This window comes from Thalia democratica, chromosome 5 (assembly GCF_965202585.1).
Source record: "Thalia democratica chromosome 5, ktThaDemo2.hap1.1, whole genome shotgun sequence".
NCBI classification, from domain to species: domain Eukaryota; kingdom Metazoa; phylum Chordata; class Thaliacea; order Salpida; family Salpidae; genus Thalia; species Thalia democratica.
The window spans coordinates 78,190,536-78,206,978 of NC_139169.1; the positions used below are offsets into that span (position 1 = coordinate 78,190,536).

A 16,443-nucleotide genomic window follows, 5' to 3' on the forward strand; every position below is an offset into this window, starting at 1 on the left:
ACTAATTCCTTTGAGTTGTTTAATATTGTTTTCAACTTTAAATATATATCCATAGATTCAACTATAACAGGATAAACTACGTAAGTACGTTTATTGTCTTCAAGGTTTTATTTTTAAATTTTAAAACTATAGAAAAAGTATAATAAAAATAAGTTGAGTTTACTATTGACCCCATTTAAGAGAAAATTACCAAAACACACTTTTGTTTTTATTGTGTTGTTCCTGACATCTTCATGAAATGAAATCAACAAATATTTAGTAGAGTTTTTGAAAGTTTTTTAATTTAATTATATTTTTGGAAGTAGTAAAAAATAACTTTACAGAACTTTTTTTTTGTTAAATAGCTTACTTCAAATCAAATTCAAGCTTATCTCTTTTGCTCTAGCGCTTTTTAGTAAATTAAATGTTGTAAAAATTTTTTTTTAGTAATTTTTTGAATTATTTGATGAGCTACTGACTTTAGTTTGTGATTGGTTTTACAATTCTTAATATAAACAAAAAACTAAGAACTTTTATTAAGAACACCATTAACTTATAACATGTCACTCATTATTGCAAACAATACAACGCTTAACTTTTATTCCAAATATAAGATATCATCAGATATAATCTAGTATGAGAGTAACACACTGTATTTTTTGTGATAATCTGTGAAAATAAAATCGAATTTGTTTCCTTAAAGATACTTAAGTTAAGAGCATTCTTTTGCTTAATTCAAAGTAAATTACAGAATCATATATTACTCATTGTAATTAACCTCTTTTATTATTAAAAAAAAAGTTTTTACCAGAAAGTCTTTCCAATAGGACTGGTTTCGACACAATTTTAAGTTCCCAACCTTCATAAACAATCGAAACACAAACGAGATCTGTTTTTGTGTTTCCACAGTAAACTACAATATAAGTTTTATTAATTTTTTAATAGCAAAAAAAAACTGTTTATATTATAAAAAAAACATGCTTTAATGATTTAAGATTTAAAAAAAACTGTTTTTACTATTTTTCTTGTTTAAAGTTAAAAAAGAAAGTTATTTAAAGTTATAAAGTATGCAAGCTTTAGAACAAAGCATATTAATAATAACATAATTAACTATTTGTTGCAGTACGAACATCTAAACAATAATATTCATTTTTTTCATTGAACTTGTTACATGCTATGTAAATTCCTAGAAATAGATTTATAATTTTTTAAACCTAATTCTACTAAAGTTCTGAAGTTTATAATAAACTCTTGCAAGTTTTACTAAAAAGCAATAGAAACCACACACATAAAACACTGTAAAGGTTAGAGTAGAGTTTTAATTTTATTTATTAAATTCAACACTTTTTTAATTACCTGGTGTAAGCTTTTTCTGTAAAAAAATACTTAATTATAATACTTTGTTTAGTTTTAATTTTGTTGTCAACTATATTAATGAACAATATAATAAATTTATGGAAAAATTCAAGGAAACAAAGTTGTTTAATAGTGAAAAAACTTTAAAATTTAATTATTTCTATATAATGCTATAATAATAATAATTAGTGTAATAATAACTATATAACTTACTTAAGCATATCCAAAAGTTTTTCCAACTAAATATATAAAAAATACTATGATGAACCAAGCCATTTTAATTGACAAATTTTTCTAAATCAAAAAAAAAAAGCCACTTACTTTAAAATAATTTAATCACTATTTTACTTTTATGAAGCTTTAAATAATGTACTATTTTAAAATTATAAACAAAATTTATTAAAACAGCTATTCACGTAACTTGTGTACAACACCAACCGCCCGCTTAACTGAATTTTGAAATATGCCACACCTACCCATGATTTAAGTAATGTAGTATACATATTTAGATGTCATTGCGAAAATGACTACGTAGGTAGAACATCTCAACGTTTCCACTTCAGGCGAGAGCAGCATGTCACAAAAAAGCTAAAAAGGTTTATTTTTAATGACGACGTGAAGCCTAAAGGTGAACAGTCATCTATTCATCAGCATCTCCTCAACAACCCTGTTTGTGCCGAGAACTACCTGGATAGTAGGTTCGAAATTCTATCCAGAGCGAGAAACACCTACCATCTCTCAGTTCTAGAATCTTTGTTTATTAGAACTCGTGAGCCGAAAATTTGCAAACAATAAGATTTTTATAAATAGCGTGTTTTTAGTATTATTGTTGTCGTTTTTTGTCGTATTTTGTAATGTGCCTTTTATTTAATTTAGTTTCAGGTAAACAAATTGTATTATCTTAAATGCTTTTGTTTTAGCAATTTTGTCTTATAAATTACTTCAAATCAGCCAAGTAAAACTCAATTTCTTATTTAAATCTTTTCAGCATTTTATCTTACTTTATATCTTACTTTATGACATAACTATTTTTTGCTAGACATTTCAAAATTATTGTTTATAACTAAAATAACACTATAATTTTATCAGTTTTTAGCAAGATTATTCTGAGGATGCGCTAAAAGAAAATTTATTAATAAATCTTTTTTGAAATATTAACTTTGTTGTTAAAATAAAAATGATTTGGACTTGAAGAATGAAATGTTTCATAGTATACTTTCGGTTCTTTTCTTGTGTCCAAGGACTAAATCACAAATTTATTAAATCAAAAATTTATTCATGAAACAATGTATCACTTAATTAATCAATGAGATTAATGAAATCTTTAGTTGCAATAAATTTATTTTCTAGGTAGAATTCAAACAAACATAAAAGAATATTTCTATTAATAAAATATTACATTTTAAACTACCTTAAAAAAACAATATTAAGATAAATATCATAAACTTATGATTTTCTTTCTTTTCATCTTTGCATGTAACAGAGCTTAGGATCATAAACATTTTTGTTAAAATTTAAAAAAAAAAATTGTTAAATTAAAAACAATTAAACTATTGGGTTACCTTATATACAACAAGATTTTCATGATAACAATTAGTGCATTTAAGATTTTTATCATAGTATTAAGTGGAAATGTTTAAACTATTATTATTCATGACGTTAACTTAAAAGTTTTTTACATAGCAAGGAATATGAAGTTTTTTACTAAAAACTGAATAAAGAACAAATAACATCTTAAAATTTGTAAACTAATAACTTTGTTTTAAAGTTTTCGATGCAACTAAATAAAATTAGAAAATGTACATTAATCCACAGTTTTTACGAACGTAACCACAAAATTTTAGTACTAAACTCAACTTGTTTTTATTATACGTTTTATTAAGCTTTCACTTGTACAATTTAAATGACTTTAAAGACAATAAACACTAATAAAAATTGTCTTACGTAGTTTATCCTGTTATAGTTCAACCTATGGACATATATTTAAAGTTGAAAACAATATTAAACAACACAAAGAAATTAGTTTTTGTGCTAAGCAGGTCCTTTGACAAAAAGTTATGAGAGTTGATTTTCCATCTTCTTTAGTTGATTTTTGCAAACTTAATTAAACACTTTTAAACGACTTGTTTTGTTATTTAGCAAAGGCATGTCAAAGTATTTGTAAGAATTTCAGTATGACTTGTACGAGATCAAACTTAATCATAGAAAATGGAATAGTTATAAAAGATGTAATTTCCTGCTTAGTAAAAGAATTAGTAACAAGCTTTCAAATTCAAACTACTTAAAAATTTTTGAAACAACACAAAACAACAGAGGAAGAAAAAGTAGAGAATATCAACATATCAGCACAATATGGTGATTTATTTCAAACGTGTCATATTATGTCAAAGTATAATTAAATAATAACTTTAATTTCATTAAGTAAATTTTTACCAATGTTTTTTTTACAAAACTGTACAGTATCTTGTAATTAATTTTGTGTAAACAATTTTTAAATGAACAAAAAAGTTATATGTTCTACTTCGTTGCAATGTTAAAATAGGTTTTTGAGATTATAAACAACTTTATTTAAACTTTTTATACTAACAGTTTTACAAACAGTTTATTACTTATAACATTTAAAATTCTCAAATCGTCTTTAGGGATATCAATTGTTCTTTATGATTGTTTTGTGTTTATCTTAATACTCTATTTTGAAACTAATAATTTGATATAAGGGTGAAATATTTCTTTAAATATTATTAAACTTAATTATATATTATTTAATTTTTTACAAGCAAATACAAGTATTGATCCATCAAATTAATTTAACATGTTTTTGTTTGAGAACAAAGTTTAAATAATAATAATGTTAAAAACTAAAAATAATATTTACAGAAAACGGTATTTTACTAAAAATCGCTTTAGGATTCTTAGTGGTTATCGCCTTACTATTTTCCTTTGCAATATGGGTAATCTGAAGATAAAGTTTTTTTTTCTATAAATCTATAACTTGGTTTTCTTTTTTTTTATTGTTTAAATCTTGACACTCAAAATTAAAACACATCATTTTTTAGTATAATCGATGAATGTTTTGTTTTTTATCATTATATAAAAGCGTTTACTACTGGTTATTTTGACAATTGTTAAATTAATTGTAATAAACAATTATTTAAACAATGTGTCAAATTTTGCTTTGAATTAAAAGACAATACATTAAATTGTGTAAATTATAGAGAAGTAACTATTTTATTGTTGCAAAAAAGAGTATTAAAATAAATATATTAAGGTAAATCTAGTTTCTATTTATTATTGCTTAAAGTACTTTATATACAAATTCTTGAAATCAAAGTAATGCTAATCAACCAAAAAAATAATAAAAAAGGTTTTTAAATTATAAAGTCAATCGACCTAATAACAGTCTAAGTTTTTTCAATACAAAAACACTTATGTACTCAAAGAAAACATCGGCGAAAGTCATTAAAGCTTAAGCGTGAGATTTCTTAGGCCGTGATAGAATTTTACATAAAGACTTGATCATCAGATCACAAACCCCAGTTTTGAATTCATTGTTTAAGGGGCCAAATTTGAAAAAAGTTTTATGTTTGAAAAATAAAAGTGCTCCTGTACGTCTGAATAATAAGATTATGATGGTAAAATAATATACAAAAAGTATAAAAACAGAAAATTAATAACTACTTTGAATAACATAATTTAAGTAAGTTTTAAAACTTATCTTAGTCATATCTTAACAAACACTTTGAATTTTTATAAAGTAAAAAATACTCATATATATTTAATTAATAAGACTATGGTAAAAAATATGTTTGGTTTTTAACATTCATCGAAATGGATAATTGACAATAACTCTTAGCTATAAAAACTTAGATTTCCACAACTTGAATAGCCTTATACCTTTATAAAATATATAAATTCAAATTCAGTTTGAAGATAAGTGTGCAAATTTAATTGTTACAAATTTTTTTTAGTTAACGATGCTAGCTATTAGTCGTAATTATCAGTTGCTTTACTTGAGAACCAATGTTTCAAAATTTACAAAAATTAAAAACTTGTTAGAACATATCAAATTGAAATTGAAAATGATAATACTATACGTTAAAGTTTCTTTTTTGCAGTCTAAAAAATAGAGCAAGTTTATTTTAATATATTATAAAATTTATAAAAACAAAAGAGTTTGCTTGCATGCTGAAACAAAACTAGTATAAATGGAGGTTATATAAAAAATTGAAATTAATTTTTCATTCAATGTATGAATTTATCAAAAACAAAAAAAAATTTACGTTTTTAGATACACTTTAAAACATCTATATGAAAAAATCTGTAAAAATTTAATGAAATTAAAAATACCAATTGTAATACATACTTCATTAAACAAGTCTTAAACTCAAAAAGAGTTGAAAGCATAATATTTAATACAACAAACATTTAAAAGAAAAATTATAAATTTAATTGAAAAAATCAGAAAATTAATTCATGTCTTTTTTTATGCATATTTGCTTTAGCTTAAAAAAAGTATTCAAACATGATTAAATTATTTCTTATAGGTAAACACTTGACAAGTATAACTTAAAATGAGGTGCAATTTAAAATCAAATTAAAAATAAATAAAATAATTAGACACCTTGATAAGAAGGGCAGCGAATAAAAAGTACAGACGAAATAAATCCTTAAAAGTCCAAAAATGATTTACTAGCAAACAGCAAAAGAAAAAAATTAATAAACATCAAAATAGTTTAAATTTGTAATAATTTATAACGCAGATGTCCTGATTGGTGTGTAACAAATTGTATTTTGTTGTAACAGAATCCCATTTAAAATCGATTCAACAATTTCAAAATCGGATCATTTAAAGTTGCTTTGTTCTTCTGGTAATAATAATATATAATCAGTTATTTCAAAACAATTAACATTAAAACAAAATTTTATCAAATTGTGCTAATATTCAGTTACAAAACTTTTGTACTTGTACTAATATAAAAGGCATTATAACTTAGATTAAGTTTTAAATATAAACTGGGTTTTTAATTGAAAATCAAGTATCAATTTCAAATGTCATAGTATATAAATAAGTATTTCAAGCATTTATTGAACAGTTTTATTTACAAAACTTTAAAAAATAAATTAAAAGTTTAAATAAACTGTGGATTTGTTCTACAATTTTTACTTATCAAAACCATTCCATATCTTATTTGTTCATAATTTTCAGTCATTCTCTTTTTGAACTTGATATTTCTGAAAGTATTAAACCTCGAAAAAAGTATTTTATTAGAGCAATAAAACAAACTTACTAAAAAAACTTACACACAACATGGAAAAAAATACTATCTTCAATATATAAAAAAAAAACTTCAATTACAAATAACATTAAATTTTTTGTTTTTTAAAAAATATCCTAAGAATATATAAATACAAATTAACATTTAACATAGAAGTTATCTTAATTTTCAAAAACATAAAATTATTAAAACAAACCTCCATTTTTATTTATTCAGTTTTTCGTAGTTTTGTAAATATCTTCGTATCTCGGCGGGGGCGCTTCGACATCGCTGATTGGCGGAACCGACATTTCCTCTTCGCTGATTGGCGGAACGTATGCGCTCCCAGAGCTCATTGGTGGAGCCGACGGTTGCGGATGAGTGGTTTCGTGGAGCAACGGTTCAGCGTTGAAATCAGCGAAATCACTTCTGGCGTTCGGAGCTGTTAAAATGTAAAAATTTACACAGTTTAGATAAAATTTATAAAAATTGAATTAAATTTACACAAGTTGAAAAAAAAAATTTTTTAATTGAATGAAATTTATACAAGTTAAATAAAATTTATACAAGTTGAATAAAATTTACACAAGTTGAATAAAATTTACACAAGTTGAATAAAATTTACACAATTTGAATATAACTATCGAAATAATGAGTCATAGGGTAAAAGCAGGGTTGCCACTCTTTGAGTCAGAAAAACTGCGCTGAGTGACCTTAAACTGCCCTGAGTTTTTTCAAATTGTTAGAAAAATAATTGAAAATTCTCAAAAACATTAAAAATAAAGTTCTTCAAAAAAACTGGTTATAAAATAACTTGATATTGAAACTAAATCACTAAATCTGAGTTAAAATCTAGAGAAAACTGTCCTGAGCTTTTCAGAAACCTTTAAACTAATTTTTTATAAATAAAAAACTATTAATAGAGATAATGAGTCATGAGGTAAAAGTGTTTAAGAAAAAAAGTTCAAAAAAATTATTTTCAAATTACAACGGATAAAATTATGGTACAACATCCATAAATTTTTACACCGGAAACTAAAAATTAAATTTTAACCTTCAATATGCAACCTCAAATATAACAAACACCATTAATAACACCATAAAAAACTTTTTCAAATCTCATCATAAAGACAAGCTTTATGAATATTCTCATAAGAACATCTTAATTCAGTTCAGAATACCAAACATTTTTTACTTACTGAAACTTAAGTGTATGACCTCAATTGGTCTAAAATATTTTTAATTTCAAACTAGAAAGAGTTAGCTTGAGTGTGCATGGTTGCCACTGATCAAGCTGAGAAAAATTTCCTGACTTTTCCTGACTTTTTCGTGACTTTTTATTAAAATTTTCCTGACTTTTCTAAATCAAACTCTTAAATTAAACTTATTCTAAAATACATATTCTAACAGTTGAAACTATATAAAGCTTTCAATCTAATTTTAATACAGGTTAAAAACAACAGTTTTTTGCTGAATTCTATCATCAAACTTCCAGCACATAAACTGAACCATCTGTGTATGATTGATGTATTTGTAATAAACAGCTCTATCAGCAAAATATTTGTATTATTACTTTATAAACACAGCTTGTCTGAAAAAAGACACAATTTTTTAGCATTTCCTAGCATAAATGTATCTAGATAAACAAACGAAATATAAGGAAATTTTACAATTAAAACCTTGAATTAATAACGAACTTTCACAACTAAAATCTTAAAACAATAACAAATTTTTACAGTTGAAACCTTTAAACAATAAAGAACACAATTTTTTAGAATCTCCTAGCATAAATGTATCTAAATAAACGAAACAACATTATGTATTTACTTAAAACATGCTTTACTTATATAAATTGTTCACTTAGTTTAATAAAATACTACCCAAACTATTTAATATAAAATCTTTAAATTAAAAATCAATAAAAAAGTAAATTATATATCCGTTGTATAAAATATTTACTTTTATCATTTAGTATAAAATTTGTAAAAAATAAATATACTCTTATTTACTTTAAAAACTTAATTTACTCTACAAAAAATACAAATAATAAGTAAACTTAATCTTGGCATATACCTACCTCTCTTATAACTTATTTTATAAATTTAAACAACTTTGAAAAAATTATAAAGAGGTAAAATATACACATTAACTTGTTACATAAAATACTCAACTAACTGCTTAGTTATAAAGAACTCAATTATTTACTTAAACAAAAAACACTTTGATTGTAAAATTATGCTAGATAAACTTTTGTTTATATATCACAGTTTCACTATGGAAGTTTCCTTGCTACAGATCATCAATACTAAAAAGCTTACAAAATCTGCTTGTTCAATTAGGGTACTTGTTCAATATGTTAAGAGAAAATTTTTGCAATTTTATAAAAAATATTTTACTAATTTATACAAGATGAAGGCATTGGCAATAAAATTAAATATTTTCGTAAATTTCTAGGAAAATTTTGGAATTTTTTTCTGACTTAAAAGGACTTTTAATTAATTTTTACCATTTGAAGGCTTTGGAAAATAAGGAATTTTGTAAATTTAAACTGACAAAATCTGACTTTTTTTTTAATTTTATAAAATTTCCTGACTTTTCCTGACTTTTTTTCAAAACCCCCAATTTTTACCTGACTTTTTCTGACTTTTGTCATTTAAAAAAATTTTTCCTGACTTTTCCTGATTTCCTGACTTTTCCTGACCGAGTGGCAACCTTATAGCAGATTAAAAAGCGGTAAGTCGCTGCTAAGAAGGTAGGACATTTATCATTGATAAAATATGAAAAAATATATATAGTACAAGTTTCCACTCAAAATTTCAGTCTAAATGCAAAAGTTTCTTTACAATCAAAAATAAACTAATATAAAAATAAAAGAATATACTTCATTATTTTCTTCTATGAGTAAAATATTTTCTTATTTATTGTTTTATTAAGAAAATAAAAGTAAACTAATATAAAAATAAAAGAAATACCTTCATTATTTTCTTCTATGCGTAAAACATTTTGTTCTGCATTATTTTCAGCTGCATTACTTTCAGAATCATCGTCCTGAATATTTTTTTAATTAAAATAATAAAAGTTAGAATTTTTACAAATATTTTGCTATCTTTACATATTTAAAAAAATCTACTTAAAGATAAAACTTTTTCAAGTTAAATAATATAACAGTTGAATTTATTTAGTAGCTATATTGTAGTTTTAAAATAGAAGTTATATTTAATATTAAAATAAACGAATAAAATAGTTAAAACTTGTACAAATATGTTTATAACTTCTAAATATTTTGAATAATCCATTTGAAGTTTAATTAACTAATAAAGTTTAAAAGTTGTATTAAAGTGATGTTTTTTTTGATATATTACTTAAATCCAAAACTTGATTTTCAAAAAAAGTATGCAAGCTCAACTATACTTATTCATTTAGAAATAATAACAATTTTCTTTGAAAAAACCAAAAAACGATTTAGACAATACTATATAAAAAATAATATGAATTAAACAATGTCAAAAAATATATACTAAATAATAATCTAGACAACATTATATAAAAACGATTAGACAATGATTTAAAAAATGATTTATAAAAAAAATTTGGTTAGTGATAAAAAAAATAATAATAAATAGTACAAAATAAGTGCAACTAATTAGGTCTGTGACTTAAAACAAAAAACTAATAATAAATTATACACAATTTAAGTGCAACTAACTGGGAGTTGTTTCACACAGACGGACCACACAGCAATCATAACTGAATTTATGATGGACGCAATTCCGAGGTACAAGTGATTTTGGCTCGCCCATTCAGCAAATTCTATTTCTTCCCAATCCATGTTTGCATACTTTTGATGTAAAATTTATAGAATAAAAATAAGAAAATTACAATATACTTGATGAATCAAGTTTTTGAAGAAACTGTTTTTCATGTTTTGGTTATATGATGATGGTTTAATTACATAAAAAAAAACTAAAACTGATTGACACCTACAAATATTTAAATATAATATAATCTATAGCATTGTGTTTAAATATGGGCAAAGTGAAAATTCCCAGTCTAAATACCCTCAGTTGTGAAAAAAAAACTTTAATTAAATTTTTTAACAAGTTGATTTTATTTTCTACAGTTTTATCTTGCCTATAAGGTTTTTTAAACCCTCAAGAAAGTTCATAGTAACTTTGAAATACAGGAAAATCGATTACTTCAATAGGTTTCTTGTGGGAGGGAGAATAAAAACTGTCATAAATGAACTATTTTACTGAAAACTTCTTCCTTTTTTCATCTTTGATCAATCATCTTTAAACTTTTACAGTACGTCCATCAATAATATTTTAAGCATTCAACTTATAAAACATTATGATTTAGTAGAAAATGTTTTAATCGTGTCTTTTTCTTATTAAAAATATTTAACTTTATATACTTTAATATTTTAAAATTATGATTCTTTCAAGCTGCTTAAAAATATGTTCAATAATTTAAATAATAACCATACGTTTGTACAAAAAATGACTATATGTCAAAACTTAATTGAAATGTTTATATTTTATAAATAATTCACACTTTAAGCTTTAATATAATCCCATGTTAATTTTTAGCAAAAACATACCTTGGCCACTTTTGGCCTTTTGTTATTGAGTTATGATAATTTTACACCATACTAAAGATGTAAAAATTAAAAAGAAGTCTTAGCTAAAAAAAAAATTCATTTAGTTTTAGAACTAAAATAAACACTATTGAAAATTTTGAAGAATTACTGTAGGTAGAAATAACTTAAGCTAATAGATAGGTAACATTAAATAAGTTAAAAACTACATTTAAGAAATGAAGATCATATAATTGTATAAACAGTAAAATAGGTAATTTTTCAGACTGTAGAGTATGAGTTATGTAGCTCATTATATGATAACTATTTTTTATGTTTACAAGATGGTTAACGATTGAAAAATATACTAATTAAATGAGAAATCATTCTACAAACTAACGTTCTTTGTTAGTTCTTGCAGTTGATCGTCGTAAACTCTTTTCAGTTTGAAACATCTAGCCGCCAGAATAATTGAACATATGAGATTTACAATTTTACCAATTGCTATACACTGTTTTGAGATAAGTTAATGTAAAACATTTGTACTTAAACTTAACTTAAAAACACTAGCTTAATTTAAAAATTTCTTTAAGTTGTAATAATATTTTGCACAGTGCTTTTTTTTTGTAATGTTTGCAAAACGAGAACTTGCAGTTTTACAGGAAGCCTTATATTAACATATGACAAATAAAATTTGTTATTAATTATTTGTTATAAATTTATTTATTACGACTTACCCACAAACAATCAGGGGAACACAGACAAAACTGGCAAAAAAATGCTGAAAATACCTGAAATATATTATATTTGTTTTTACTTGTTTCGTTTATTGTTTTTGTTTTAAAAACTAAAAAAGTTGAGTTTACTCTTTAAAAGAAATACTTTAAAACTATTGCAAATACACAGAAATATATGTATATTATATTTGAAAAAAAAAAAATTGGTTGGAAAACTAAAAGTTATGGTTAAAATATTATTATGTTATTAATAACTATATTTGTTAAATAATTTTTTTTGTATCATATACATGGTTAGTTTTAACATTTTGAAACATTAAGATTTTATTCAAAGAAAAGTTTAAATAAATTAGATAACACAACAACTTTATAGCCTAAATGCTAACAAAAATATTAAATCTTAAAACTTTAAAACTTACAGAAAATAACTAAGGTAAAATAACAAGTTTTTAGTTAAAATATTAAGAAATGTATAGTAAAGTAATCCAGCTTTTTATTTAAGCAAACTAAGTTCTTAAAAAAAAAGAGCGCTTTAAGCCAAGTAGTAAAATAACTTCGATTTTCAGCTGATACAAAAAAAAACACTCTTATAAAAAATAAACCTGATTATTAAAACTAAATTGAATTTGACTATTATTATAACTACATATACCTTATACCAATAGCTCTTTTAACTAGACAAAATCAGACTGGATAAATATGTTTTTTAAGGTAAATTTCATAAGGTTGTGAAATTTTAAATGCATTAGAAACAACAACAAAAACAAACATTTTCATAACTGTACAGTACTTGAAGCAAAAAAACTGCAAAACTTAATTTTCTATAAAGAACTGCTTGTGTTAGAGCGCTTTGTCTGATTTTGGCAAGTCTAATTTTGTCAAGTGAAAAAAGACTATCCCTAAGAGTTGCCATTTTTTGAGTTAAAAAAACTGTCCTGAGTGAACTTAAAATGTCCTATGTAAACTTAAGTTTTTTTTTTACTGTATATCAAATCTTGACTCTATATCAAAACTTGTTATAAAATAACAAAATATAAAAATTAAATCAATTAAATCTTACTCAAAATCTAAAAAACAAATCCTGAGATTATAAAAAAACCTAAAAGTAATACTCCCTAATTTTTGCATAAAAAACAAAACTATCCTTAGTCATCAAGAGATTTTCAATAACTTCAAAATATCCTGAGTTATCCTGAATGTGTGGCAACCCTGTTGTACAAGTTAATAAAAATAAAACTAACAATAATAGAGCAGGTTAACACATTTGGCACAGTGGCATCTGCATTTGAAAGAACACTTCCAATGATTAAAACGGTAAGGGATGAAACAAAATAGGAGAACTGAAAAAAAACTATCAACTACAAAAATCAAGTCTTTTATTGAGCATATTTTAGTTTCCCTTTTTTGAAGTAAATAGTTATTTGTCTAAACTAAAAAATATTGTTCAATTTACTGAAATGTAACAAGCTTATTTAATTTGCATATCTTTATTTACTTTCCAAAAGAAGTATTTTTGAAAGTAAGTAAGTATTTTTTCTATAACTAGCAAATCTGTAGTGTAGTAACACTGATAATAGGTTATAACTACTGTTTTAAAAATCAATATTTTATAGGTATGTAGTTAAATTAACTTAATTCATTAAAAAACTAACAATAAGGCTTCCTTCAAAATTGCTTCCCATTGGTGTGAAAGGTCTTAAATATTACTTACTTCACTGCTGATTTGAATCTTTTATACTATTTAAAAATACTTTATTGTTTATTATGCAATTTTTGACTCAGGATTCAAGGCCTGAGCCACTTAAAATAGAAAACACCAAATAAAAACAAAAATTCAATGTCAACATCTTAACACATGGACAAAGTTTTTCAGTCATACACATTACAAAAGTCACAACATGAATTTTATAAATACATAAATAAAATTTAACTTAATATCATAAACTAATAAAAGCGATTAAATATTTTGGCTTATAACAAATAAATTGAATTTTACTATGTATTAATATGGCTTGTTTAAAACAAATTATTATTTAAGATCAAACATATTAGGCTTAAAACATTGATTTTTAGCCTAAAATTATGGTTTATCGAACACAATATAGTTTCAGCTTTATATTCGTACGACATCATCCAAGGTAACCCATGTTTTTTATTGATTGAGCTAGTATAAACTTTTACCCTGAAACATGCACATTGTTGAACTTTTCCAAAAACACAATTACCCATCCCAAACATTTTGAAAACTAAAAATTTAAACTATTAGGTTAATTCCCTAAAGCGAACAATTATTTTAAGCTACTCTGCTAAACGAGCGTGTGATAAGATTACCTTTAATAAGCTCCACTGATATTTATTTTACAAGAGATAAATACATGCATTATGAGAAAAGTTAAACTGCTTTTTATCACTAAAAAAAATCTTAAAAACAATAACAAATACTAAACAACTACTATTAAGTGCTAGCACTTAAAAAAAAAACGTCAGAAACATTGTCATTTTTACTTTTATATCTGTTTAACTAAGAATAAGCCATTTTATTGTAAAAACTTTAAATGGAATATATAAGGATGTCACTGCCGATCTAGAAAAAATTAGAATCATTTATAAATCTAAATGCAAAATTAAATTGTGAAAGTGAGTTTGTCGGCAGCACTTCCCAAAGATTTCATTTGAGAAGAGACCAACACATATCAAAATTCCTTAGAAGTTGGATGAACATGGGATTGAATAATCCATCTTATAGGTCATCTGCAATCGCTGAACACTTATTAAACAATTATGGATGTTCAAAGAATTACAATGACAGTCGTTTTACAACTTTAAGTAAAGCACGTAATAAAAATCGTCAAAGCGTTTTAGAAGTTTTATTTTTCAACACGTTCAGACCTAAGTTATGTAAGCAATAGTATGTTTATAAATTTAGTCTTTATAAGTGTTTTGCCTAGTTTGTCGCTGAATTTATATTGTTTATTGTTTGTTTGTTTTTATTTTGTACATATGCTTATCTTAGTTAAATTACTAATTAGTTTATAATTACATGTAATAATAATTAAAGTTCTATGCTTTGGTTTCGCATCTGTTTGTAAGTGGTTTAAATTATTATTTGTATTATAAGTTAAACTTATTCGTTTTAGACATTTTATGGATATTTATTACCCCAAGATTCTATGGCTATGATTTAAATTTTAAAATGAGTTTGGAAAACCGAGAAATACAAGAGCACGATTTTTTAAACATATTTTTGTTTAAGATTTTGCAATACCTAAGTGTCGGTCAGTCAGATTTAAACCACCTATAATGTAGTTACGTTCGTAAAAGCTGTTGATTAATGTATATTTCTAAAATTTTACTTAGTTGCATCGAAAACTTTACAACAAGGTTATTAGTTTGCAAATTTGAAATAGTTATTTGTAGTAGTTTGTTTACTTTAAATTTCACAACCTTTTTTGTTAATTTTCCAAAAATGTTTATGATCCTAACCTTTATTATTACATGCAAAGATAAATACAAAGAAAATCATAAGTTTATGATATATTTATCTTAAAACCTTTTTTTAGGTAGTTTTAAATATAGTATTTTATTAATAGAAATATTCTTTTATGTTTGTTTGAATTCTACCTAGACAAGAAATTTATTGCAACTGAGAATTTCATTAATCTCATCGATTAATTGAGTGTTAATAATATATTCGTTGTTATTAAATTTGTAATTAATTTCCTGGACACAAGTTAAAAATTTATACTGATACTATTGAGATAAAGCTAAAGTATACTACGAAGTATGTTTTTATTCAACGCCAAATCATTTTTATTTTAACAGCAAAACTGCTTAAATAAATTTTATAATTATCACATCATGTTAGTTTTGTTTAAGTTGCAAAAATTATTGTTATTCGTTCGTTTAATTTTATCTAAGTCTAACAGATAATATAGTTTTGTTGTAAAATATTATTAATTTTTTCTTTGTTAATATGTAATCTTTAATTGTGTTTTTATTGATTTATTTTAATGTCGTTACTGATATATTTTGGAATGTTTTTTTAAGCAGTTCTATGTATATTTTTAAATAAAACACATTATTCAAAGCTTTATAAAAATAAAATTGTGATTAAGTTGCAGCTTTTTTAAATTTACAATAATTTGTCAATTAAAATGGTCTGGTTCATCAAAATATTTTTAATAAATTTAGTTGAAAGAACTTTTGGATATGCCCAAGTAAGTTATATAGTTACTATTAAATTACTTAAATTATTATTATAGCATTCTAAAGAAATAATTTAATTTTAAGGATTTTTCACTAGTAAACAAGTTTGTTTCCTTGAATTTTGTTAAAAATTCACATTAATGTTTATTTATATAGTTGACAACAAAATTAAAATAAAAGTTTTACAAAGTATTATAATCAAGTATTCTTTTACAGAAAAAGCTTCCACCAGGTAATTGAAAAAGTGTTGAATTTAAAAAACAAAACTTACTCGAACTTTAAAAACGTTTATGTGTGTGGTTTCTATTGCTATTTAGTAAAACTTGCAAGAGTT

The 16,443-nt window shown here is 23.8% G+C and overlaps 1 protein-coding gene across 1 annotated transcript; it reads right to left on the reverse strand.

The window, feature by feature from the left end:
- Positions 1–5,917: 5,917 nt before the first annotated feature.
- On the reverse strand, positions 5,918–13,636 carry LOC145836088 (uncharacterized). The gene is made up of 8 exons (XM_082943889.1): positions 13,556–13,636; positions 13,145–13,243; positions 11,904–11,957; positions 11,567–11,677; positions 10,297–10,428; positions 9,563–9,638; positions 6,808–7,032; positions 5,918–6,200 (listed from the first exon to the last, which is right to left on the reverse strand). Exons 1-7 carry the CDS (start codon positions 13,583–13,585, stop codon positions 6,824–6,826), a joined length of 711 nt encoding a protein of 236 aa, XP_082800015.1. The 5' UTR covers positions 13,586–13,636; the 3' UTR covers positions 5,918–6,200; positions 6,808–6,823.
- Between the last annotated feature and the right edge of the window lie 2,807 nt (positions 13,637–16,443).

Bases quoted from the DNA above. Each gene is read 5' to 3' on its own strand.
- LOC145836088 (XM_082943889.1), bottom strand. From the start codon at position 13,585: ATGGGAAGCAATTTTGAAGGAAGCCTTATT. The intron at 13,244-13,555 runs GTTAGTTTTTTA...GTTTTTTTTCAG, and splicing joins ATTTTGAAGGAAGCCTTATT to TTCTCCTATTTTGTTTCATC. The intron at 7,033-9,562 runs GTATTTCTTTTA...ACATTTTAACAG, and splicing joins CATAGAAGAAAATAATGAAG to CTCCGAACGCCAGAAGTGAT.